The sequence below is a fragment of the Elephas maximus genome, chromosome 5, assembly GCF_024166365.1.
Source record: "Elephas maximus indicus isolate mEleMax1 chromosome 5, mEleMax1 primary haplotype, whole genome shotgun sequence".
Taxonomy (NCBI): Eukaryota; Metazoa; Chordata; class Mammalia; order Proboscidea; family Elephantidae; genus Elephas; species Elephas maximus.
In genome coordinates, this window is record NC_064823.1 from 81,438,198 (window position 1) to 81,465,541 (window position 27,344).

The window sequence follows — 27,344 nt, forward strand, 5'->3', positions numbered from 1 at the left end:
AGCAGAAAATATTACACTTCCTACATCCTACAAAAAATTGTGCTTTCTACAAAATTTACTGTGACTACAACAAGGGAAAGTAATATTTGCCCCTATCTTACATATGGTGCCCTGGTGGCATAGTGGTTAAGAGCTCAGCTGCTAACCAAAAGGTTGGCAGTTCAAATCCACCAGCTGCTCCTTGGAAACCCTTTGGGGCAGTTCTACTCTGTCCTATAGGGCCACTGTGAGTTGGAATTGACTTGACAGCAATGAGTTTATGGCTCATCTCATACGTCGAAAATGAGTAGCTGTGAGTTTCTCTGTCAGATTTTTCTGTCTATTTCCTTTTTATAGTAAATACAAAAAACAATGATAAGGGCTATTCAGAACTGATACTTTTATTTTGTCTTTGTTAGGAGACTTACACGGCCAGTTGGATGACTTAATATTTATATTTTATAAGGTATGGATGTTCAAATTTAGTTTCTTTTTTGCTCTGGGGCTTAATTTAGAAGTTCAAATAATGTATTTATTAAATAAATGCTTAACTATTGCTTGGATTTAAAAGATATTATTCACAACCTATATAGCAAATATGTAATATAAAAGTCAGCAGTGCATTATATTCTAGTATATTATTGTAAACTGTTTAACAAATATGAGTAGGTTAATAAATAGAAGGTCTCATTACTCAGCAACTGATTTTTTTCCAAAAACATAATTATCCAAGCAACCTAAAGCTATTTTCATATCCACTTTTAGTCGTAAAATGTTGTAGAGCATATAGCAAAACATATTAACATAACAATATTTTATTGTTGTAATAATACTTTAAGGAGGCCTGGTGGCCCAGTGGTTAAGGTGCTTAGCTGCTAACTGAAAGGTTGGCGTTCAAACCCACCAGCCACTCCTTGGGTGAAAGATGTGGCAGTCTGCTTGCATAAAGATTTACAGCCTTGGAAACCCTATGGAGCAGTTCTACTCTGTCCTAGGGGGCCACTACGAATTGAAATCAACTCAGTGACAATGGATTTCGTTTTTGGGTTAGGTAATATTATTTTAAGAAGCCCTGCAATGTTTAAGCACTTGACTGCTAACTGAAAAGTCAGTGGTTCAAATCCACCAGCCACTTTGCGGGAGAAAGATGTGGCAGTCTGCTGCCTTAATGATTACAGTCTTGGAAACTCTATGGGGTAGTTCTACTCTGTCCTGTAGGGTCGTTATGAGTTGGAATTGACTTGACGACGATGGGAATATCACTTTATACCTATAGAGCACTTTCCAAAGCATTTTCCCATGTATTGTTTAATCCTGATGGCTCTGTGGCAACTATTGTAATTATTGCTAGTTAAAGATAGTGTGGCCAGAACTTAACATTGGCCTTCAGATCACAAGTTTAGTGCTCTTTGCTCCACACCACATTGCAAAATTCTGGTTTTGTATAAAGCATTTAACAAGCCTCAAAATAACCTCAGCCTGGCTGGAAAGGAAATACAAGACCAGTAGAAAGTATGTCCATCTTTTACTAATATTTCACTTTTGGAGGAGACCCTGAAAACACAGAATTGGCCTTAGACCAGATGTGACTGTCAAATGTGAACTAGCTTTAACCTGGTTTCCTATTCCATCCTGGACTCCTCTTTGCCTTATTTCCTTCATGGGAAGAACGGCCTTCCGTCGCCAGAGCGGACCTACGTGTTCAATGGTGACTTTGTGGATCGAGGCAAGGATTCAATGGAAATCCTGATGGTTCTCTTCGCCTTCATGTTGGTTTACCCCAAAGAATTCCATCTTAATCGAGGAAACCATGAGGACCATATGGTGAACTTACGGTATAAACCAAAACATCCTTGGTATTTGATATTTGCTTGTAGAGATTGTCAAAATTTATTTCTCCACAGCTTCTTCTTTGTTAGGACGTGTTTAAAGAAGATTTTTAATTTTTTAAAGTGAAATGCAAATACATCAACATTAAAGAAAAATATTGTAAAAATTTTACACATTATCCTATTCCAATAAAACTATTTTTAATATGTTTCCACATATCTATACTCTTTATTATACAGATAATAGGCATTTATTATAGAAAAAATATACATAAGCAAAAGGAAAAAAATGATAATATGCCATAATTTCTCTACCCATAGATAATGTGATTGTTGTAAATATTTTGGTGATTATTCTTCAGTCTCTTTTCTGCATATTTAAGCATACATATAGAATATGTTTTTAATAAAAATATGATTGTGTTATAGCTATTGTCACTATATTTATTTTAATATCTATTTTTGCTTCTAAATCTAGATATGGCTTCACCAAGGAAGTGATGTATAAATATAAGGTACACTGCCTTTCAAAGCAAAAGTTTCTCTTAGTTCAAATAAACTGAGTGAATTATTTGAAACTCAACATCTTGTTAATATCGTTTTTTTCAGATACATGGCAAGAAAATACTAAAAACACTGCAAGATGTTTTCTCTTGGCTTCCGCTGGCTACTCTGGTTGATGAGAAAGTCCTGATTCTTCATGGTGGTGTGTCAGACATGACTGACCTGGAGCTTCTGGCTAAACTAGACAGACACAAGGTATTGACTAAGGAATAAAATAATGCAAATTTCACCATCATGCCCAGTTTCACTGCCAACATGAAATAAAGTCCATCTCGCATGCTGACTTCAGTTGACTGACAATGGCTGCTTGGAGTGTGGAGAAGGATTGAGAATCCACACCTCAGCTGAGGGCGCAAGTGTGCTGTGATCAGTTAGTGACGTCTGCCATGGACATGATAGTGGGGAGTGGCACCTGGTGTGATGTGTTTGCCACCCCTGTCCTAGATAATTTTAATCACTACTTCTCAATTACTGTCGCTTGAAGAGCCTACCTTTCCCAAATAATTTACATCATCTTCAGTTAAACTCAACAAATACGTATTGAGTGCCTATTATGTGCAGGGAAAGTGCTATTGGCAAATACAAAGATGAATATCAATTTTAATTAAACTCAACACGTATGTCTTCAGTGCTTATTGTGTGCAAGGGAAGTGCTGAGAGAGACAAAGATGAACCAGAGATGATGCCTCCCCTAAAGGAATTTTTAATGACCTGGGGATGGGGGGTTGGGGAAGTGTGAGACAGAATGTATTATACCCAATAACAATGTGTCAGTTTTCCATTTCATTTTGGAAATGGAAGCCTAGAAAGTAGAGATTCTGTCTACTTTTTATTTTTTTGGAACATTTCATTGTGGTTTGGGTGAATATTCACAAGGCAAATTAGTTTCCCGTTTAACAATTGATAGACATTTTGTTTTGTGACATTTGTTGCAATCCCCTCAATGTGACAGCACTCTACCCTCTTCCTCCCTGGGTTCCTCTTTTCCATTCGCCCAGCTTTCCTGGCCCTTCCTACCTCTTAAACTTTACTTTTGAGCAGATGCTGCCCTTTTGGTCTCATATGGTTGATTGCTCTGAGGAGCACGTTCTTCACAGGTGTTATTGTTTACTTTATAGGCCTGTCCATCGTTTGGCTAAAAGGTGATCTTCGGGAGTGGGTTCAGTACCAGGTTTGAAGGGTGTATGAGGGCCATAGTCTCGAGGATTCTGCCAGTCTGTATCAGACCAGTAAGTCTGATCTCTATTTTCTTTTAATCATAAATTCTTACAGTTGAACGATACCTTTTGGCTTCTGTACTCTAACTGCTCATCCCATACAGATAACCCTGCTACAACATCCTTGACAACGCTTGCCACTGTAATTCCAAAGACAGGGAGCTTATTGCCCCACAAGCCAACCTACTCCAGCTTCAGGCAACTGTAATCGATGTAAAAGTCTGTGTTAGGTGAGATATAAATGGGATCATGGCTTTAGAGTCAGACAGACCTGGATTTGAATCTTAGAATTTACAGTTCTTGGCTGGTACAGCAGTTTTGATCTATTTGGTTGTCCAGGGACTTAACCTGTTTATGTCTTGTCACTCTGCCACCCCTAGGATGTCATCTCTTTGCCCTCATTTGCATGGCCCCAGATGTCTTGTCACCACATCTGGGTTCCAAGGGAGGAAGGGAGGAATAGTATACCTACCCTTAAAGATACAATGCAGAAATTGCATGTATCTCTCTGCTCTCATCTCATTGGTCAAAAACTGATTACATGGCTACCCCTTGCTAGAAAGGAAACCGAAAATTCAGTCTTTCTTTATGGTTGGCCATGTGCCCAGCAAAAACCCTGGGTTTTCTATTCCTATGAGAGAAGAGGGTGAAACAAATTTTAGGCAAATGGTAGTCTTTGCCACATATATTCAAGTACAGAAGTATTTCCTTTTCCCCTAAGTAGGTGTGGTGAATAGTTAACCCGTGGCTTATGATGTCAGGTAGAAATAGATAAAAATTCTGGTTTTGCTATTTATACCTTTGTGACCTTGAACCAGTTATTTAATTTCTTATAATCTCAGTTTATAAGTCTATATAATAGGGATATGAGTAACTACATCATACAAGTGTGAGAATTAAATAAAAATATATGTACACATGCCTTATAAAATTTGTACTCAGTAAGTGGAAATTGTATTAATTAGGTTTTGGTGAAGTGACAGAAAATTCCCAACAACAGTGGCTTAATGTTTCTTTCTTATATAAATAAAGGCTAGAGGTACACAGTTCAGAGCAGATATAGTGAGGTCCCAAAGTTGTTAGGGACCCAGACTCTGTTGTCTTGCTACTCTACGGTGTGTATCATGGTCCAGGGTGGCTGCTTGAGCTCCAGCCATGAAGACCACATTCTAAAAAAAAAAAAAAAAAAGCCAGCAGATATTAGGAAAAGCAGAAGAAGGGCATGCTTCTTCCCTTTAAGGGTGTTCAATTACACACAGAATTTATGTTCATATATAATTGATAAGAACTTAGTCATATGTCCACACTTACCTCAAGGGGAAATTGGAAGTATAGTCTTTCTTCCAAGTCAAGTAAGAATCAGAGGTTTTTATTACTAAGGAAGAAGGGTAGGCACATGTTATGGTAGCAACACTCTGCCTTGATCTGCCCCCTTTGGCTTCCAAATTTCCATGCACACCCTTCTTGCCACACTTAGCATGTGCTCATTTCCTCCCTGAAGGGAGTCTACACTCAAGTCTAATCCAGGAATTGCATCTACCTCAAAGTTTAAGCTGTTTGGACTCAAGTTCTATCTGCCAGGCATGGATATGGCTCCTTATGGTCTGGCAACTAAAAGACTATTTATGTGTTCCTGCACACTAAACTCAATGCTGGACGAGGAAAAAGATAACTCCTTGGGAGGTAGGGCAGAGCCGCAACGCTATGAATGGCTCTTTCCCGAACTCTTGTTTACAAAGTGCTCTCTCTCCATCTCCACACTCTCAATCCTTTCATATTGTTGAAGTGAGTGCGGGGCCCAAGAGTTCTAAAATGAGTTCTTTTTCCTTTATCAATTCTGCATATTGTCCTGCGCCTTGTTTGTTTGTTTTTTTTTTTACTTCCACATCTCTTGCACCTTGGTATTTCTCAACAAACTTTCAATTCAAACATCTGTTCAGCTGCGTCTGTGTCTGGAGGTAGGGACAGCAAGTCACAGCAGAACAGAAGATCTTATATAAAGAATCATATTTAATTATGTAGACCTAAGAGAAGTAGGAACTTTGGGAGAGTTTTAAAAAACAACTTATTTTCTGTGGCTTAGCAGAAAGCCACACTTCCCAATACTTGGTTTGCAAAGCTCTGGGGAGGGGTGGTGTACTAATCTGTACAGAATTCAGGAACCACTGGGAGGGAAGAACAGAGTAGTATGGGCTTTAGAGTCAGGCTATTTGCATTCAGTCCTGGTACAGTTTTAGCAAGGTCAGTGGTGGTTCAGTGGCAGAATTCTCACCTTCCATGTTGGAGACCCAGGTTCAATTCCCATCCAATGTACCTGAAGTGCAGCTGACACCTGTTTGTCAGTGGAAGCTTGCATGTTGCTATGATGTTGGACAGGTTTCAGCAGAGCTTCCAGACTAAGACAGACTAGGAAGAAATGCCTGGTGATCTTCTGAAAAGTCAACCAATAAAAATCTTATGGATTACAACCCTGCAATCCCATTGTGCATGGGGTTGCCATGAGTTGGGGGCCAACTTGATGACAGCTAACAATAACAATCTTAGCCTTTCTGTGCCTCAGTTTCCTTATCTGTATGGTATACAAGGATGCTATCTCGGGGGGGTGGTGTGAGGGTTAATCAGTTCATATAAAGTGCCTAGAATAGTACCTGACATTTGAAAAGGGCTCAGTAAATACTAACTACTATTGTTCTCCTTAACTTTCAAAGTTAGGGATGCCTCTTGGGGCAGGTAATAATGTCCTTAAAATAAAATTACCTGAGGGTAGAAAGCAGTGGGGCTGGTAGGCTGGCCCCACCATGAGTTGGCCATGAGGGAAGGTAGTGTTATGAATCAGTTCAGAGTCAATGCCTTGGCCTTACCCTCTCTATGCTTGGCTTGGAACTGCCTAGGAAATAATTAGCACTTGTCCAGTGTCAGAGAATAGCCTCTGTTCTATTTTATTTTGGGTGGCTTCCTCTTCAAACATCATTCAGGTTATGCTGATCCTCTCTGGGTGTCCTTTGTTCATGCCCAAAGCCTGTCCACACTGGGACATGGGTTGCTTATATCACAGTCCTGATTTCTATTTGCAGAAAATTCTCCTTCTTTGATTAAGCAATAGCAGAGAGTTCCCTTTATGAAGCAGATCTTTACCATTCACATCCTTTTAGAAGTGTGTCCCCACACTGTAGCACTCAGGCATGCTGGGAATGTTGTTCTCTCTTTTTGCTTGATGGCTGCAGCTCTGCACTGTGGCCTGACGCCTCTCTCTGACTCCTGTAATCAGAATTCTTCCCACTTGTGTCCTCTCCATTCTCAGCCCAATCCCAGTACCCTGACAAATGTGAGTCAGTGGGAGGGACTATAATCAGCTCCCTTTGGCAAGAGGAATGTTTTCCTGATTAGGTCCAGGCTGAAAATACACACCCTCTTCCCCTTATCTGCACCCCCACAACAGGTGGGATACCATGGTACTTCCTTGAAACACAGTTAAGTGCTGCTTCCCCTATAGCAAAAGGCAAGGTTTTCCTATTAAAACATTTCCCAGTCACTAACCACATTTCTTCTCCTTTGCTTTAGCATCTGTGGAACTACAGAGTTGTGTCAGGAAAGTCAGTAAGGGCTTACCTTTTTGAGATCATTGCTGTTTCCCATTCATGTCTAAAAATCACTAGCCTCCTAGGGGTAAACAGTGACCTAGGTTAGTGGTTCTCAAATTATCTGAGAGTAGAAATTATCTGAAAGACCAAGTTTTTTTTTTTTTAATTTCCAATTTGTAATAGATCAATGATGTTGTTATTGTTGGTTGCCATCGAGTGGGCTCCAGTTCATGGCGACCTTATGTATAACAGAACAAAATATTGCCCGGTCCTATGCCATCTTCACAGTTGTTTGTATGTTTAAGCCCATTATACAGCCACTGTGTCAATCCATCTCATGGAGGGTTTCCCTCTTTTTTGCTGACCTTCTGTTTTACCAACCATGATGTCCTTTTCTAGTGATTGATTTTTTCCAGTGATGTATCCAAAGTAAGCAAGTTGAAGTCTCACCAGCCTTGCTTCTAAGAAACATTGTGGCTGTATTCTAAGACTGATTTGTTCATTCTTTTCACAGATCAATACTTTTTAAAAATGCAGTAATTATCAAACATTAGATAAATGAAATAACAAAGTAAAGACACAAAATATGAGCCCACTGATCATGTGTTGAATTCTCATGACAATATCAAATTGCTGTCCCCTCAAAATGCTCCTTCCTAGAATTTGCCTGCCATCAGGGGAAATCAAGGATTAAAAAAAAAAAAAAGATCAAATATCCTTCCACGTCAATTCAGGGTAGGTTTTTTATCCTCCCCTCCCTCATTTGCTGTTGAGTCAGCTCCGACTCATGGTGACCAGGTATATTACAGAGTATAATTGCTCCATGGTATTTTTTTTTTTAACTGCAATCTTTATGAAAGTAGATCTCCAGGCCTTTCTTCTGCAGTGCCATGGGGTGGGTTTGAACTGCCAAGTTTTAGGTTAGTAGTCGAGCACAAATCGTTTACACCACCCAGGGACCACCAGATTTCTGTAAGAGTTTCTGAAGCTTACTCTCAAGTTCTGAACTTACATTGCCCTGGACCAGGCACACACAATTCACAGACCAAGACTTGTCTGTTGACCCAGGGTGAGCAGCATGACCAAATGGCTGCCAGAGAGGTACTCAGAAAGGGACTACGGCTTCATTCCAGCATCTTTATCTTTTCTGGACATTTTTAGATTGTTTCCACTATGCGGTGCAAAACAAGAAAGAAGAGTGAGAAACTGGCAGAGGATAAGAGAAAAGCCAACCAGACGAGCTCTCCAGGGAGACCCTCCCCGTGGTTTCTCCCTGTGACCCGTTCTCTCCCCTCTTCACCCCTGCATGTCAGCTCCCACAAGGCCCACAAAGCCGGACGCTCCTCCAGCATTCCCTGCAGCACGGCTCTGGGCCGGAAGGAGCTTTCCCGGCAGGTGCGGCGCTCCGTGGACCTGGAGCTGGAGAGGTGCGGGGAGCAGGCAGGCTTCCCCGTGATCCGGGAGAAAGAGGACCCCTTCCTCTTCACGGCAGAAGTGGACCGTGACGCTGGAGAGCTGCTGGAGCCCACGCAGGAGGAGTGGAAGCAGGTCGGTTGTGGCTGGATGCTACTTCCTAGAATTTGGCTGCCATTATTTAAAGAAATGATCAAATAACCTTTTATGTCAATTCAGAATATATTTTGGGGCCCCTCTTTCTCTTTCTCCCTGGGGTTAGAACACCTCATAAGGATATATATTTTTTTAAGTTGCTGTTGAGTCAATTCTGACTTACGGCGACCCCTTGTGTTTCAGAGTAGAACTGTCCTCCGTAGGGTTTCCAATGGCTGATTTTTCTGAAGTAAATTGCCAGGCCTTTCTTCTAAGTGCTTCTGAGTGGACTCAAACCTCCACTCTTTTGGTTAGCAGCTGAGCTCGTTACTGTTGGCATCGCCCAGGGACTCCAGAAAGATAGAATATTTGCCTGCTGACTCAGAAATACCATAAGTGGATGGCTTTAACAAAGAGAAATTTATTTTGTCACAGCCTAGTAGGTTACGAGTCCAAATTCAGGGCATCGGTTCCAGGGGAAGGCTTTCTCTCTCTGTCGGTTCTGGAGCAAGGTCCTTGTCCTCAATCTTCCCCTGGTCGAGGAGCTTCTCAGGCACAGGGACCCCATGTCCAAAGGATGCGCTTTGCTTCTGGTGCTGCTTTCTTGGTGTTATAAGGTCCCCAACTCTCTGCTTGCTTCCTTTTCTTTTTATTTCTTGAGGGATAAAAGGTGGCACAGGGCACACCCCAGGGAAACTCCCTTTACCTTGGATCAGAGGGGTGACCTAAGTAAGGCTGCTGTTACAATCCCACCCTAATCCTCTCAACATAAAATTACAATCACAAAATGGAGGACAACCACATATGGCCTAACCAAGTTAACATATATTTTGTGGGGAACACAATTCAATCCATGACATTCCACCCTTTGGCCCCCCAAAAATCACATCTTTGCAACATGTTTTGCATATTCATCCCATCATATCATAGCAAAAGTCTTAACTCCAAGTCCCAAATCCAAAAATTCCTCTTCATCTGTGAAATCTACAAATCAGGTTATCTGCTTCCAAAGGTACAATGGCAGAACAGGCACAAGCTAGATATTTCCATTACAAATGGGAGAAACTGTAGGAAAAGAAGGGATAACAGGCACCAAGCAAGTCAGCAGAACATATTACATTAGCCCTCAAAGCTTTGAAAATAATCCCCTGTTCTCTGAGACAATTTACACAATGGCCCTGCCCTTCAGACTCTAGGTATTGACTATACTCTCCAGATTCAGAGTGGAGGCCCCTAGGCCCTGGGCTTCAGCTCCGCCTTCCAGACCCACTGGGACAGCAACTCTGCTCCCTCGGCTTTAGACATACCATTCTCCTAGTCCATCTGAGTGGCAACTCCACCCTTAGAAACACCGGAGGCCATGGCTCCACCCTTTGAAACCCCTGAGGCCATGGCCATAGCTTTTGAGACTAAAGCAGCTCAGCTTCTTGGGTTCCTTGTCTCTTCAGCTTCTGTTGCCTGGTTTCTTGGTCTCTCGGCTCCACATCTGCCCTGCTGGGGCAAGCGTTCCAAAGCTCGGTAGCTATACCAATAAGTGCCTGGAGGCACCCCACTCCGCCAGGAAGCCTCAGGTGCACAGGCACTCAGCTGTCTTACTCTTTGGGTTGGCTCCAGTGCCTTCTCGCACTGGCCTCCTGGTTCTGTTGCTTCTGGTTGTCTGCTGTTGCCACTTCTCTGCCGCTGCAGATTCTCTGCTGTGCTGGTCTTTTGCCACTGTCGCAACTCTATCCATTCAATTTCAGAACCACTTCCACATTTTAGGTATCTGTTAGAGCAGCACCTCACTCCTGGTACCAAATTCTGTCTTAGTTACCTAGTGCTGTTATAACAGAAATACCATAAGTGGATGCCTTTAACAAAGAGAAGTTTATTTTCTCACAGCCTAGTAGGTTACAAGTCCAAATTCAGGGCATCGGCTCCAGGGGAAGTCGCCTCTGTCTGTCGGCTGTGGAGGAAGGTCTTTGTCCCCAATCTTCCCCTGGTTGAGGAGCTTCTCAGGCACAGGGACCCCGTGTCCAATGGATGTGCTCTGCTCCTGGCGCTGCTTTCTTGGTGGTATGAGGTCCCCAACTCTCTGCTTGCTTCCGTTTCCTTTTATATCTTGAGAGATAAAAGGTGGTGCAGGTCACACCCCAGGGAAACTCCCTTTATCTTGGATCAGGGAGGTGACTTAAGGGTGCTTTTACAATCCCACCATAATCCTCTCAACATAAAATTACAATCACAAAATGGAGGACAACCACATATGGCCTAACCAAGTTGACACATATATTTGGGGGGACACAATTCAATCCATGACACTCATGGAGTCCCTGTGTGGTGCAAGCGGTTAACACACTCAGCTGCTAACGAAAAAGTTGATGGTTTGAGTCCACCCACAGGCACCTTAAAAGAAAGGCCTGGTGATCTACTTCAGAAAAATTAGCCATTGGAAACCTTAGGGAACACAGTTCTGCTATGACATAAATGGGGTCTCCATGAGTCGAAATCAACTCCATGGCAACTGGTGGTGGTGGTGGAATGACTCAGACCTTTGAGAGTTTTATAAAGCATGGAAAGATATAGCTGAAGAGCTCTACTGCCTGAGAAAACCTGGTTTGGTGACCCAGCATCAAGAGGGTAAGAAGGTAAGCCACAATTTATTGGATACACTTACCTGCTGTTTTCTGTGAATCAGTAAGATGACTGCTTCTGCTCAAAGCCGAAAGGGCTACATCAGTAGCTTCTGTCCTCTGTTATTGGACAGCTAAAAGCTTTCCCTGAAACCCTAGAATTGTGTCACATGGCAACCCTTACCTGCAAGGGAGGCTGGGAAAGCAAGCATTTAGCTAGGCACATTGCTACCCCAACCTGAATCAGAGTTCTGTGAGCAGGGAGGGAAGAGAATGAATATTGAGCAGGCAATAACGGTGCTTACCACAGTAGATGACTCTGGAAGCCATGTACAGGTGACATTTCACTGGGACAAGCCTGTGGCAGGGAGACCCCAGTGGGAGATGATGACAGTGATCTTGTGTGAACTACATGAACTTGTCAGTAGCCAACCATTTTTGACCTATAAAAACAATTTCATATGGGTCAACGAATATTCATATGGTTGGAAAAAGAGGAAAGAATGAAATGATTATTTAAGAGCTAAATGAGCATAACTTCGCGATTGATTGGATGGAGGGTGCTGAGAAAGAAAGAGGAGTTGCAGCTGGCTCAGGCCAGAAACCTCAGGGAAATCGATGGTGAGTTTAGGTTACATTCTGTCTGAGTTATCAATCTGGGCTCTAACACCAACTTAGACAAATCAAATGCCGTTTTTTTCTTTCTTTTTTGTTTTGTTTGTTTTTTTCCCTTAAGAGAAAATTTAGAAAGTATTAAGCGTCAACCATGGAAATATAACCAGTTGTTTCATGTCAGCTATGTAAAAAACAAAAAAAAAATTTTTTTTGTTTTATGTAAGAAGCTAGTGACTGGCAGTATTTTCTGGAGTATTAACAACAGGGTAGGAGCCCCGTGGCACCTCAGAAGAAAGGCCTGGTGATCTGCTTCCAAAAGGTCACAGCCTTGAAAACCCTATGGAGCAGCCCTACTCTGTACACATGGGGTCGCCTTGAGTCAGATTCAACTCAACAGCAACTGTGTTTTTGTTTTTGAACAATAGGGTAGTATCAAAATTGCTAGAAAAATTGCTTAGTTCTTCTGTAAATTTTTTTAAAATGCTGAAATTAAGAAATAAAAAGTCTGATTGTCCTTTCCCAGGACCCCATCTTAGGCCTCGTGAATGCTGCATGGGAGATTGTCTTGCCCACCCCCAGGACTGCTGGCTTCTCTGGGGCAAATGTCCAGGAGCCTGGAGTACTGGCTGGGATGAAAGCTTCAACTGGAGCAGCTTCTTTTTTTTTTTTTAATCTGTTTTAGTTATTGAGCTTTCACATATGATTTATCTTCAAGAAAGTATTCCACCATTTAACAAAAAAGGGAGAGAAAAGAAAAAGAGAGTGGGGAAGAGAAATGAAGAGGAATTGAATAGAAACAACGCTGTCATCTGTCTGCCTAGTGCTCTTAAGTTGCACTTGCTAGTCATATTGCTTGAGTGTTATTTTGGAAATGTATCCTAAGATAACATGCAGAACCTGTAGAAAAGGAAGGGCAGTTGGATTAGTTAGCTGTTTTCTTTGCTTCTAGCCAGTTTCGAATTTAGGAGGATCTTATTCAGACGCCTTCAATTGTAAGGAACTGAAACAATCATTAAGCTGGCTTAAGCAAAAAAAAAAAAAAAAAAAAGGAACCCTGGTGGCGCAGCAGTTAAAAGTTCAGCTGCTAACTGAAAGGGTGGCAGCTCTGTGGGAGAAAGACCTGGCAATCTGCTCCCGTAAAGATTACAGCCTAGAAAACCCTGTGGGGGCAGTTCTACTCTGTCACATGGGGTTGCTATGAGTTGAAAACCTACTGAACAGCACCCAACGACAACAAGCAAAAAAATGCAAAAACAAACCAGTAAACAGCAACAACGAAACAAATATTCATTGGCTCATGTAACTGCAAAGTCCAGTCAGGGAAGGTGTGACTTTAGGGTCTTGACTGATGGATAAGGATTCAGGCTTTCTCTGCTTCTCGGTGCTGTTCTTGTCTGTGTTGACTTCCTTCCCAGGCCGCCTGTCTGGAAGTAGAGTTTTACTGCCTTACTTTAGCAACGCCAGCAAGCCTCTTTTCCAATAGTTTCAGTAAAACTCTAGAAATGGATCGTCACTGGGCTGGCTTATTGCCCACCTTTGAACCACCGTGGTTGGGGGAATAAGGTACTCTGACTGGCCAGGCCTGGATCATGAGCCTACTTCTGGGGATGGCCTAGCCTTACTTGAATAGCATAGGCTGATAATACGGAGAGAGATTTTCCTGCAGAAAAACTGAAGTTCTATTTTATGGAACAATGGATGTTGGACAGGCAAAACGAATTAAAAAACAAAAACTCTACCTTCTAATGCCAATTGTGAAAATTCCAGGGAAGGGTTCTAATTGGCTAGGCTTGGTCATGTGCCCGCCGCATGGTCCAATCATTGTGTCTATCTGCAACCCATCAATTCCAACTCCTAGTGACCCTATAGGACAGACTAAAACTGCCCCGTAGGGTTTCCAAGACTGTAAATCTTGACGGTTGCAGACTGATGGGTTTCTCCCACAGAGCAACCACCAACATTTTGGTTAGCGGCTGAGGTTAACCACCGTACCACCAGGGCTCAATTAAAATCCATTGATACGAGACCAGCTTGTGTCATGTGTGCATTCCTATGGCTGTGAGTCTGTGTGTGCACACAAGCAGTCGTAATGCATTAAACTGTTGTTTGTTTTGTTACAGAAATATTGACTGAATGTATACCTGTCAATTTATATATACATTTTTTTTTTTTTATAAATTGTTGTTAGTTGCTGTCGAGTCGGTTCGGACTCATGATGATCCCATGTGTGTCACAATAGAACTGCTCCATAGAGTTTTCAAGGCTGGGACCTTTTGGCAGAAGATCACCAGGCCTTTCTTTCAAAGCACCTCTGGATAGGTTCGAACTGCCAACCTTACAGCTAGTAGTCAATTGCTTCATTGTTTGCACCACCTGGGGACTCTGTATATATATTTACTGAGTAATAAGAAAAAAAATTCTGGAACCTCAGGGATCCAAAATATAAATGTATGTCAAATATTGATTGCATGGAAATTTATTCAATTAATTTTATCCAAATAACATTTTCTTCACTTTTTCCTCCTGAGAATGACTCAGAATGAATATTTGGGTAGTTTTTAGGAAAGAAAACCATCTCTTGGTTTTTCTAGGTCGTAGATATTCTTTGGAGTGATCCAATGGCTCAGGAGGGCTGCAAGGCTAACACCGTCCGAGGAGGTGGCTGTTATTTTGGGCCTAATGTGACAGAACAATTGCTACAGAAATACAACCTGCAATTCCTAATCCGCTCTCACGAGTGCAAACCCGAAGGCTATGAGTTCTGCCACAACCGCAAGGTGGGTGGACCCTCTGCAGTACCACAAGCTTGTACCGCACAAGCGTGGTCCTTAGAGCTCCCCCCAGGCACAGGTGAGCAAAGGCTCTTGGCTTTGAACAACCTACTGTGTTAGCATTTGTTACCTACTCGCTCAACGAAACTAGGTCCTTTAGAGCTATTTGTCCATGACTTTTATAGCCTCTTTAAAAACTCAAAATTTGATTAAGGGCACTGCTCACCAGTTCCTGGAGAGGAGAGGAAGGGGCAGATATGATCTCATTTCTTGGATGGAAATATGACCCAGTGTTTGCCAACCACGCCTCTGTTCCATAAATCACACTGCTTCCTGTCCTCAAACAACCCTACAGGGCAATAGGACTTTTGCACTGTTTCCCAGGCAGGGATTCAGGATTGTTCCACCAATGTTTGGGAATCACCAGATCCTACGGTATTTGCCCAGCCTAATGCCCCCTTAGGTTAGGGCAGTATTTCTCAAGCAGTGTTCCCAGGAATAACAGGTTTTCATGTGGGGAAGAAAAAAAAGTTTGTAATCAACTAATGTAAGAAATGCTTGGTTGAATGTTTATACAAGTTTCTTTACTGCAAGCCTTCTGAGGACCTTTAATTTCTTAGGTTGATTATAAATCTCCAAAAAGAAATGAACCTCTCTAGCATTTCCCGGCATATTTGACAATGAAAACTTTTTTTTTTTCCCCTCACAGAGCATCTCAGGAGGCACAACCCTCCTTAAGAAACTCTGCTTTGAGGCATCACACTAACTTTAGTAGCCATCTTGCCTGCTAGTTGTAATGGCCGTGCCAGTTTATGGAACCCAGTTTGCCTCTAAGTTGAACCAAATGAAGTCTTTCCTCTGACCCTGTTGTTTTAATTTGGGATAAAAATGTGCAGAAAACGTCTTGTGGTTATGCCCTCTCAGAATTCAAGTTTCTGTTCCTTGAGTCGCAGATATTTTCACAACTCCTGCCCTATTAGCATTACTGAGTTTTTTTTTCCTAAATTTTATTTATTTTGTTGTTGTCATTGAGAATATACCCAGCAAAACATAAACCATTTCAACAGTTTCTACATGTACAATTTAGTGACATTGATTACATTCTTCCAGTTGTGCAGCCATTCTCACCCGTCTTTTCTGCTGTTCCTTCCTCATTAACGTAAACTCTCTTCCCCTTAATCTTTTGAGTTGCTGGCTATCAATTTGATCCCATATAGATAATTTTAAAAGAGCATAATGTTCAAGGCAGACATTTTTTACTAGGTAAGCTAAAAACTACTGTTTGGTTTTAAGACTTCAGGGAATATTTTTGGTTTAAGGTTTAAAGAAAATCTCAGGGCAGTAGTTTCAGGGGTTTTTCTACCCTCCGTGGCTTGAGAAAGCCTGGAGTTCATGAGAGTTTGAAATTGTGTTCTGCATTTTCCCCCTTTTGATCAGGATTCTTCTGTGGAATCTCCGATCAAAATGTTCAGTAAAGGTAGCTGGGTTCCATAGATTTCTTCTGGTCTCATGGCAAAGGAGGCAGCTGTTCATGGAGGCCATTAGCCATACATTCCATGTCCTCCTCCTATTTCTGACTCTCCTTTCTCTGTTGCTCCAGGTGAATAGAGACCAATTGTTGTGCCTTAGATGGCCACTTGCAAGCTTTTAAGACCCCAGGCACTACGCAACAAACTCGGAGATAGAACAGAAGCACTAAACGTTATTAAGCCAGTTCACTGGGATGTCCCATGAAACCATGACCCTAAACCTCCAAGGGATGGAACCAAATCCCATGAAGTATTTGGTTGTACATAAGCAGGCTCAGCAGCTACTATTTTTTGTTTTTTGTTGTTGTTGTAAATATATCAAACAACTTTTGCCAATTCAACTTTTAACAGGTGTACAACTTATCGACAGTAATTACCATCACCACTGACCCCCACTTTTCCTCCTTCCTCCCACCCCTAGTGACCACTAAGAAACTTTGGCCTCTATACATTTTCCTTCTCTTATCTTTTTATATAAGTGAAGTCATACAATATTTGTCCTTTTGTGATTGACTTATTTTACTCAGTGTAATGTCTCCAAGCTCCATCCATATTGTAGCATGTATCAAGACTTCATTTCTGCTACTAGCTGAGTAGTATTCCATTGTATGCATGTATCATGTTTTGTTTATCCATTCGTCTGTTGATGGACATTTAGGTTGTCTCCACCTTTTGGCTGTTGTGAATAGTGCTGCAATGAACATTGGTGTACAAGTCTCTTTTTGAGTCTCTGCTTTTAAGTCTTCTGAGTATATACCTAGAAATTGCTGAGTCATATAGCAGTTCCATTTTTAGTTTTTTAAGGAACTGTCACACTGCTTTCTACATCTGCTGTACCATTTTGCCTACTCACCAGCAATGGCTAAGAGTTCCAGTTTCCCCACATTCTCACCAACATTTGTTTTCTTCTGGTTTTTTGTTTTGTTTTTATCTCAGCCATCCTAGTGGGAGTGAAATGGCATCTCATTGTGGTTTTGATTTGCATCTTTCTGATGGCTTATGACAATGAGCATCTTTTCATATGTTTGGTGGCCATTTGAATGTCCCCTTTTGTGAAATGTCTGTTCAAGTTCTTTGCTAATTTTATGATTGAGTTATTTGTCCTTTTGTCATTAAGTTGTTGAAGTTTTATATGTATTTTGGTTATTAGATTCTTAGCAGAGATATAGTTTCCGAAGATATTCTCCCAATTGATAGCTTGTCTTTTCACTTTTTTGGCAAAGTCTATCGATGAACAAAAGTTTTAAATTTTTATGAGGTCCCATTCATTTATTTTGTCTTTTGCTAAATGTGCTTTTGTTATTATATTAGATAATTCATTGTTAAAAGCTAAGTCTGACAGTATTGCCCCTGTATTTTCTTCTAAGAATTTTATGGTTTTAGGTCCTTAATCCATTTTGAATTTGTTTTTGTGTAAAATTTTTATTTTTATTTTATGATATGAGGCATGGGTCCTGTTTCGTTTTTCTGCATGTGGAAATCCAATTTTCCCAACAGCATTTATTGAAGAGATTCTTCTTTCCCCATGAAGTGGACTTAGCACTGTTGTCAAAAATCAGTTGATTATAGATGTGTGGGTTAATTTCTGGACTTTCAGTTCTATTCCATTGGTCTGTGTGTCTGTTGTTACACCAGTACCAGGCTGTTTTGATTACTGTAGCTATACAGTATGTTTTAAAATCAGGAAGTGTGAATACTACTTTGTTCTTCTCTTCTTCCAATATTGCTGTAGCTATTAGAGGCCTCTTACTATTCCATATGAAGTTGAGGATTGGTTTTTCCCATTTCTGTAAAGAAGGCTGTTAGAATTTTGATCAGGATTGCATTGAATCTGTAGATCGCTTTGGGTTATATTGACATCTTAACAATATTAAGTCTTCCAAACCATGAACGTGGAACATCTTCCCATTTACTTAAGTCTTCTTTAAGCTCTTTCAGCAGTGTGTTATAATTTTCATTATGTAAGTCTTTTAAGTCCTTTATGTCCCTGGTTAGATTTGTTCCTAGGTGTTTTATTCTCTTAGATTCTATTGTAAATGGAATTATTTCCCTAACTTCTCTTTCAGATTTCTTATTGCTGGTGTGTAGGAACTCAACAAATTTTTGTTTGTTGACCTTGTACCCCACAACTTTGCTAAATTCCTCTATTATCTTTAGATTTTTTCTCATGGATTCTTTGGGACTTTTTATATATATAGGATCATATCATCTGCAAATAGAGAATTTTACTTCTTCTTTTGCAATTTGAGTACTTTTTATTTCTTTTTCTTGCATTATTGCTCTGGCTAGAATTTGTAATACAATATTCAGTAGAAGTGGTGAGAGTGGGCACCCTTGTCTTGTTACTAATTTCAAGGGGAAAGCTCTCAGTCTTTCTCCATTAAGTATAACGTTTGCTGTTGGCTTTTCATATGTGTTCTGAAGCATATTGAGGAATCTCTTCTGTTCCAATCTTCTTTAGGGTTTTCATTAAGAAAAGGTGTTGGATTTTATCAAATGCTTTTTCTGTATCCATAGAGATGATCATGTGTTTCTTCCCCTTTGTTCTATTGATGTGGTGCATTGCATTGATTGATTTTCTAATGTTGAATCATCCCTGCATTCCCCGAATAAAGCCCACTTCGTCATGGTGTATGACTCTTTTAATATGTTGTTGGATTCTCTTTGCTAGTATTTTGTTGAGGATTTTTGCATCTATATTCATAAGAGATATTGGCTTTTAGTTTTTTCTTGTGATGTCGTCTGGTTTTGGTGTCAGGGTTGTTTGCCTCATGGAATGTATTAGGGAGTATTCCTTCCTTCTCTATCTTTTGAAAGAGTTTAAATGCTTTAATGACTTTTTAAAAAGTGACCCAAAGTCAGTACAAGGGGTAATAGCAGTCTATGAAATTGGGTTGGGCCATATATGTAAGGTCGGTGGTTGGAACCCATCCAGCACCTCTGCAGGAGAAAGACGTGGAGGCCCGCTCCTGTGAAGATTAAGGCTTAGAAAACCCTATGGGGCAGTTTTATTCTGTCACGTGAGGGTTGCCATGAGTTGATATCAACTCAATGGCCCCTAACATATAGGGTTGACGGTGAAGAGTTCCTTAGTGAAGGTGAATGTCTGTCTTTCTTCTGTTTTGATTTAGGTGCTAACCATCTTTTCTGCCTCCAACTACTATGAAGTTGGCAGTAACAGAGGAGCCTATGTCAAATTGGGGCCAGCCCTAACCCCACATATCGTGCAGTATCAAGCTAACAAGACAACTCACACACTAACCACAAGGCAAAGGTAAGACTTTACAGTGAGCATTTTCAGAAAAACAAAATTACCAATGTTTGACCTTTGAAGTGTCATATGCCACTACATTTATCCAAATTCCAAGTAAGAATTGAGAATTTAGCTGTCAATATAAAAGTCTAGAGTGGACATGAAAACAGAGATCTCCTCTCCTCTGAAATCTCTACATACCCGTCATTAATGGGAGAAACACATTTACTTCCTGCAGAAATTATTCTCAATGGGTTCATCTTTGGTTTGGTAAAGTCTATAACACCAGGTCACTAAGTCCTCCCAGGGTCACCCTTTTGTTTTCTCAAATTCTTAAAGGGTTTACCCATAATCCATAACCTAAGTTTCCATGGCTATCTGGCAGATAGATTTCAGTTTGCACATTTGTTAATAAACACCCCTTTCTTCGTGGGAAGGAAGCAAGTTATGTTATTTAAATGGTGTTTGTTGAGATGATTCTGGGTTCTAACCTAAGTTGAGAGCTTACCACATACTGTGTTACTATACAGATTTAGATATATTATTCCACAATGAACATATGAAATAGATATTGTTATCCATTTCATCTCTATAGATGAGCTCATTGGCTGGTCCATGGTCACACAGCTAGAAAGTGGTGTAGGTAGGCTTTGACCCAGGCAGTCTAACTTCAGAGCCCACACTCTTAAAGACTATGCAGTACTGCCTCCCCAGAGAAGATGCCTCAGGGTGTATAAGCTGCTGGCACATACACTGTGAGTGCTACTGAACAAGCTGCTTTAATTACTTAGCCTAACTAAATTAGAAATCAAAACAAATAGACAAAGTTAGCATACATCCAGTGGATAGACAACACATTCATGTTTCACGTTACCTTGTATGAATGCTGTGAAAGCACATTATTTTAAACCACTCTTGAGTGATTAAGTACTGACTGGCCTCACCTCAAAAGGAAGAATTATGCGGAAATTTAAACTCACCGAGTAATAGTCAAGCCTACTGTGCAGCGAAATCACCTGGGAAGCTTTATAAAATATCAGCCTTCAGAGCCTCACCCCAGCCCTACCAAGTTAGGATCTCCAGGGGTGGGGCCCAGGCACCTGGAACACCACCATTCCATACGGCGTAGGTGTTGTCACTACAAAAGGAATCACTGTGGAGACTCCTATAAATAACATTTCTTAATTTTTAAAAAAATAGTGTGTTTTTAATGAGATAATTAAAGAGCATTCAGCTCTTTGAAATATGCATCAATTGCATTAAATCAAGCACAACGACATCACCTTATTTATCCAGAAGTCACTTACCAAACAACTTCAGCTACCTGAGCACAATGGGGTACTTAGAAATAAGGGGTAAAATATCTCTGAGCAACCATAATTGATGTCTCAGTGTTCACAAACTCAAGATCACGTATTTTTCTTAGAGGAACTCTGATTCAGAATCCATTTACTTTTGGTTTACATCCGCCTCTCATAAGGATAACATAGCCAGTCTGCAGTTTGGCCGACAAGATTTGATTCCTGGCCACACCCCTTATTAGCTTTGTGACCTTGGGCTACTTACTTTCTCTATAATGGGTGTAATAATCATACCTATTCAGTTGGTGTTGGAGAGTTAATGAGATGATCCATGTAGAGCTGTGTATTTATTAAGTGCTTAATGCATGCTGCTTGAGCTAGGGACAGAAAGCCTTATAATCCAGGTAGCTCCTGAGGTCAGTGCCATACTACAGCCCTGCATGATAACTATCTAGACCACAGTTTACCAGAAAAGTTTGAAAGGTTTGTTAAGCCAGTGGTTCTTAAACATTTGGGGGATTTGAAAAGCACATATACTTATATACCGTGAAATCTGGGATGAGTTTCAAGCGGTTTGCACTTATCTAGGGCCCTGTGAAGCCAGGTTAAGGACTGTTATGCTAAACACTTTAAACCTGCAAGGAAAAATTTCATCAATCAAAGCATAATTTTAGCACCTGAAGAGACAGGTTATTTGGTCCTCAGTTATAGAATAGCTGGTTCCTCAGCAAGATAGGACAAATAAAGTACGTTTACCTTTGAGATCTTTTTATAGTCTTGTTCATTCAACTACAGATGTTTATTGAGCACTTACTTTGGGCCAAGTGCCCAGCATTACTCTAATGACCCAATATGAATGGGAAAACTAAGTTAGTATTATTTTGTCATTCACATGTCTAACCTTGTGACTGTTTAACATAGTAATAAATTACAAGGAAAGTATGATAATGACAGTTATTGAGTACTTTCTGTGTACCAGGCATTCATCTAGTTTTTTACATGAATTTCCTCATTTAATCTTCACAACGATCCTGTGAGGTAGGTACCAGTATTATCCCCCTTTTACAGATGGGAAAATTGAGGCATAGCACAGTTAGATAACTTGTCCACAAAGGCAGTCTTTCTCCAGAGCCTGTGCTCTAACCACTACTGTATACTAGAGAGGGTAACCGTAATCTGCAAACAGACCCTATTTGTACACAACTGGGAAAAGAGGGGGAAGAACAGGGAGAAATGAGAGATGGAGCTCTTGCCTCAAAAACCAAGCTCTTGAGATGTTAAGAAAGAGGAGAAATTTGGTAAAAACCCACAGATCTTTCTTCTGGAACTCACTGTTAATTGTGTTCCCCTTCCTCTCCTGTCCCAGGATTAGCAGAGTAGAGGAGTCAGCTCTGAGAGCACTTCGAGAAAAGTTATTTGCTCATTCCTCAGATCTTCTGGGTGAATTTAAGAAGCATGATGCAGATAAAACTGGTAAGACTAATCAAATAAAAGGTTCATAGAAGGACACTAGCCCCAAAATCTGTCTCCCAATAGTTAGGGAATAAGTATTTGTTATTCACAAGAATGGCAAAAAGACCCCTTTGACTGCTTCCTCTGTTTTACTCAACTTACCAAACAGACTAAGACTAGGAAAAAAGCCTTGGTGATCTACTTCCAAAAATCAGCCATTGAAAACCCTATGGATCACAATGGTTCAATGTCATCGTGCATGGGGTTGCCATAAGTCAGGGGCTGACTCAATGGCAGCTAACAGCAATAACAACAACAACGTTCCATGTAGCTTTTCTAAACTTTAAATTCCAGATTTTTAACAGAATATTAACTTGGCCAAATATAGATGGAGATGGAAAATAAATGGAGCCAAGGGCAGAGTGACAAGCAAGGCCAGTATTATGAAAAAATGAAGAAGAAAAAAACAATAGGTGGGGGATGTTACAACAGTACATCAGAGACTAGCAAAAGATCAACTAATTTGGCTTCTTTTTGAGTGTATGCTTATTTACTCTGTATTTTATTCAAAGATCCAAGGGAGCAATTTTGTCTTTGCTCTACTCAATGGAATGTCTAATAGACATTGACTAAACATAGCCCATTAACTAAAATCACAGTAACATTTGTAAATTCACAGCAGTATCTTTTTATATACATACACACTCTCTCTTTCAAGGAGTTTGGGAGGTTTCATATTTTTTTAAACAACCAATGCTATTTAAGTATAATGTTTTATGGTATTATTTCCAGCAGGGTTGCTAGATTTAGTAAATAAAAACAGAGAACTCTGATTTTCAGATAGACCACAGATAATTTTTAGTGTGTGTCCCATTCAATATTTGGGACATACTTATTCTTTGCTGTATGTCTGAAATTCAAATTTAACTGAACATTTTGTGTTTTATCTGGCAGTCCTAGTTTCCAGCCAATTCTGCCATGACCAACAAAAACAGTGCTCCAAACCAAAACCCTCTGCCATCAAGTTGATTCTGATTCACAGCGACCCTATAAGACTGAGGAGAACTGCCCTATAGGGTTTCCAAAGCTGTAATCTTCACAGGAGCAGATTGCCACATCTTTCTCCCACGAAGCAGCTGGTGGGTTTGAACCACTAGCCCTTCAGTTAGCTTTAACGACTGCGCCACCAGGGCTCCCTAAAAATAATGATAAAAATAATGATAGTGCCCATTATTTCCATTACATACAGATAGTGAGAAGGATGTCAGGATCAAAATGTACACACTGTTAGGCAGGAAACAAGACTCATAGATGACAAGTCAACAAATTAAGTCTTTTCTGTAGGTTTAATCACCCTGAGTGACTGGGCAACAGCCGTGGAGTCTGTGTTGCATCTAGGGCTGCCATGGCGGATGCTGAGGCCACAGCTGGTGAGCAGCTCAACAGAGAACGTGCTGGAGTACATGTCCTGGCTGGAGGACTTGGCCAAAGGACAACTGAGCCGTGAGGTAACGGTGTGGTCATGGTGTGTGAAAACGTATTGTGGACCCTGAAGGACTGTGCAAGAACTTTGAATCAGAAACAACCAAATATTGAGAATACACAAAGGAGGATGGGAGAGAAAAGAAAGCAACTATTTGTTGAGTTCGTGTGTTTAAGACTTCGTGCTAAGCGATTTACATATGCTGCCCCGGTTAATCCTCAGGACCGCCTCAAGAGGTAGTATTATCAGCACCATTATACTCATAAGGACACTGCTTGGAGAGGTTAAGTAACCTGCCTGGGATCACGCAGCTTCTAAGCTGTAGAACGGGGATTCAAACCCAAGTCTGTCTAGCTTCAAAGCCCGTTTTCTTTCCTTGGCACTATTCTGCCTCTCCCATTAAAAAAACAAATGTATTTATTCAATACTTACTGAATGTGTAACATATGCAAGCCCTTGGGCTAGGTGCTTCTTAAACCTTTAGATTCTTTGGTAAGCTGAAGAAGGACAGTGGGGATAGGGGCAGGAGAGGAATGTCTTCCATTTTTTCCAAGAGTATATTGTTGCCAGGGTTGATCGTGTGTTAATTATCTATTAGGACAATACTACACATAAGGTATAGAAGGAAAATGAGGTTTTTTACTTGCAGAACATACAGTCAAGCTTGCTGGAAACACTGTATCGGAACCGATCCAACCTGGAGACCATATTTAGGATCATAGATAGTGATCACTCAGGTAAATGCACTCATTATCCTACTGCTTCTCACACATAACTGGTATTTTAACTTTACTCTCTTTAGTACCCTTCCTGGTTATTTAACTCTCCACTCAAGCCTTTTCAGAATGAAGTAAGTAGCTGCCATGCTTATAAATAGCAGAAACTAGGAAAGTCCTTGAGCTGTACAAGCAACCACTATAGTAGAAGGATGGGGTGGAGAAGAATGAAGACACCCTGAATGAGAGCTGATGGGCTCCTCTTACAGAAAGAGTAATTACTAGAAGGCCCGGTATACCATGTGATTGTATCAAAGATGGTGACAAGTAATGAAGAGTGCCTAGAACACAAAGCTTCTCCAATCTTATTCCCAAAAGATTTTAAAAGTTTTGTTTTGAAATAATTATAGATTCACAGAAAGTCACAAAAAAATGTACAGGGAGGTCCTGTGTACCCTTCACCCTGTTTCTCCCAATGGTCCAAAAACTTGTTTTGTTTTGTTTCGTTTTTAATGTTATTACTCTTTTTTAATTAATGTATAATTCACATATCATATCATTTATCCATTCAAAGTGTACAGTTTAGTAGTTTTTAGTATAGTCACAAGATTGTGCAGCTGTCACCACTGTCTAATTTTAGGACATTTTCATCACCCCAGGAAGAAACTTCATACCCATTAGGAGTCACTCACCTTTTAACCACCTCCCCCCTCTCCCCCCGCGAACTCTTGGCAACCACTTCTATCTGTATGGATTTGCCAACTTGGGGCATTTCATATAACTAGAATCATACAATATGTGGTTGTGTGAGGCTTCTTTCACTTAACATAATGCTTTCAAGGTTTGTCCATGTCATAGCATGTTTCAGAGCTTTATTCCTTTTTATGGCTGAGTAATATTCCATTTTATGGCTATATCACTTTTATATATCTAACCGTTGATGAGCATTGGGTTGTTTCCACTTCCTTACTGTGATGAGTAATACCATTGTGAGCATTTGTGTACAAGTTTTTGGGTGAAGAGGTGTTTTCAAGTCACTTGGGTATATACCTAGGAGTGGAATGGATAATGTGGTAACTCTATGTTTTGACTTTTGAGGAACTGCCAAAATGTTTCCCACAGTAGCTGCACCATTTTACATTCCCACCAGCAATATATGAGGGTTCCAGTTACTCCACATCCTTACCAACGCTTGTTACTTTTTCCGTGTGTGTTTTCTTAAAATAAACAGCATTCTGGTGTGAAGTATCTCATTTAAATTTCCCTAATGACTAACAAAGCTGAGCATCTTTTCGTGTCCTTATTGGCTATTCGTATATTGGTCATTTGCATTTCTTCTTTGGAGAAATGTCTATTCAAATCATTTGCCCATTTTTAAATTGTGTTGTCTTTTTACTCTTGAGTTAGAAGAGTTCTTTATATAGTCTGGATCCTAGACCCTTATCAGATATATTACTTGCAAATATTCAGTCCCATTCTGTGAGATGACTTTTCACTGTTTTGATAGTATTCTTTGAAATTTTAAATTTTTAATGAAGTCCAGTTTATCTATTTTTTATTTGGTTGCTTGTGCTTTTGGTGTAGTATTTAGAGAACTGATGCCTAATCCAAAGTTACAAAGATTTACGCTGATGTTTTCTTCTAAGAGTTTTATACTGTTAGCTCTTACATTCAGATCTCTGCTCCATTTTGAGTTAATTTTTTTTATATGATGTGAGGTAGGGGTCCAGATTTATTCTTCTGCATGTGAATATCTTAGTGGTTCCAGTACTATTTGTTGAAAAGAATATTTTTTCCCCATTGAATGATCTTGGTACTTTTGTAAAACAATAATAATAATAAATCAACTGACCATAGGTGTATGGGTCCAAAGGCTTTTTATAAGCAGAATATGTTAGTATATTCTGGGGATGGTTTTATGCAGAGTTTCTCAGCAGCAGCACTATTGACATTTTAAGCCTGATAATTCTTTGTTTGGGGTCCATCCTATGCATTGTAGGATGTTTAACAGCATCCCCAGTTTTACCTGTTAGATGCCAATAGCACCCCTTCCCCAGGCATGACAATCCAAAATGTTTCCAGACATTGCCATATGTCCCCTGGGGTGGGGCACAATTGCCCCCAGTTGAGAACCACTGGTGATTAGTGTTTTTTTTTCATCCCCTTGGAAGTTTAAATGAGGTACTAGGAAATCTATAGAGGTTTGTGTTGTTGGCCTTGGATGTCTTCATCAGGTTGACAGTAGGCAGCAGGTTACCTTACAAGAATGTCAGGGGAAATGAATATTGAAACCTAGTCTGACTCACTGAAATGACTTCCTCCCTCTGGTAAGGGTTCATCTCACTGGATGAGTTCAGGCAGACCTGGAAGCTGTTCAGCTCTCACATGAACATTGACATCACGGATGACTGCATCTGTGACCTCGCCCGGAGTATTGACTTCAACAAGGATGGCCACATCGACATCAATGAGTTCCTGGAGGCCTTCCGCCTGGTAGAACAGTCCTGCTCCGAGAGCAACACCTCAGATCTCCCACAGACCACCAACACCGATGACAGTGGCTGCAGTAGCCCAAGTGCACACTAAGGACAGCCTGGTCTTAAAACAAAACGAAAGAATAGCTTGGTCTTGCCCAGAGTGCCTCATAAGCAATGTTGAGCTTAGGGCTGGAATATCGCCCTTATTCCCCATGGATTTGTAAACTTTATGATGAGAATTTATGCATCAGAATCACCTGTGAACTTTTTTTTTTTGATGGAGAAGGGTCAGTGTGTGTGTGTGTGTGTGTATGTGTGTGTATACAAAAACCAAATCCATTGCTGCCGAGTTGATTTCAACTCATAGCAACCCTGTATCTCAGTAACTTCACAGGGTAGAACCCTATGTATAAGCCT

The 27,344-nt window shown here is 40.6% G+C and overlaps 1 protein-coding gene across 1 annotated transcript in view; it reads left to right on the top strand.

Annotated features, from left to right (window-relative positions):
• PPEF2 (protein phosphatase with EF-hand domain 2) overlaps positions 1-27,036 on the top strand; it is a 45,076-nt gene extending 18,040 nt beyond the window's left edge. Inside the window, exons 6-16 of the mRNA XM_049885957.1 lie at positions 399-445; positions 1,648-1,814; positions 2,287-2,323; positions 2,418-2,567; positions 8,332-8,718; positions 14,537-14,722; positions 19,377-19,519; positions 22,166-22,272; positions 23,596-23,759; positions 24,384-24,471; positions 26,783-27,036. Of these exons, the coding sequence (XP_049741914.1) occupies positions 399-445; positions 1,648-1,814; positions 2,287-2,323; positions 2,418-2,567; positions 8,332-8,718; positions 14,537-14,722; positions 19,377-19,519; positions 22,166-22,272; positions 23,596-23,759; positions 24,384-24,471; positions 26,783-27,036 (1,730 nt within the window). The remainder of the gene's footprint in view (positions 1-398; positions 446-1,647; positions 1,815-2,286; positions 2,324-2,417; positions 2,568-8,331; positions 8,719-14,536; positions 14,723-19,376; positions 19,520-22,165; positions 22,273-23,595; positions 23,760-24,383; positions 24,472-26,782) is intronic.
• The last annotated feature ends 308 nt before the right edge of the window (positions 27,037-27,344 follow it).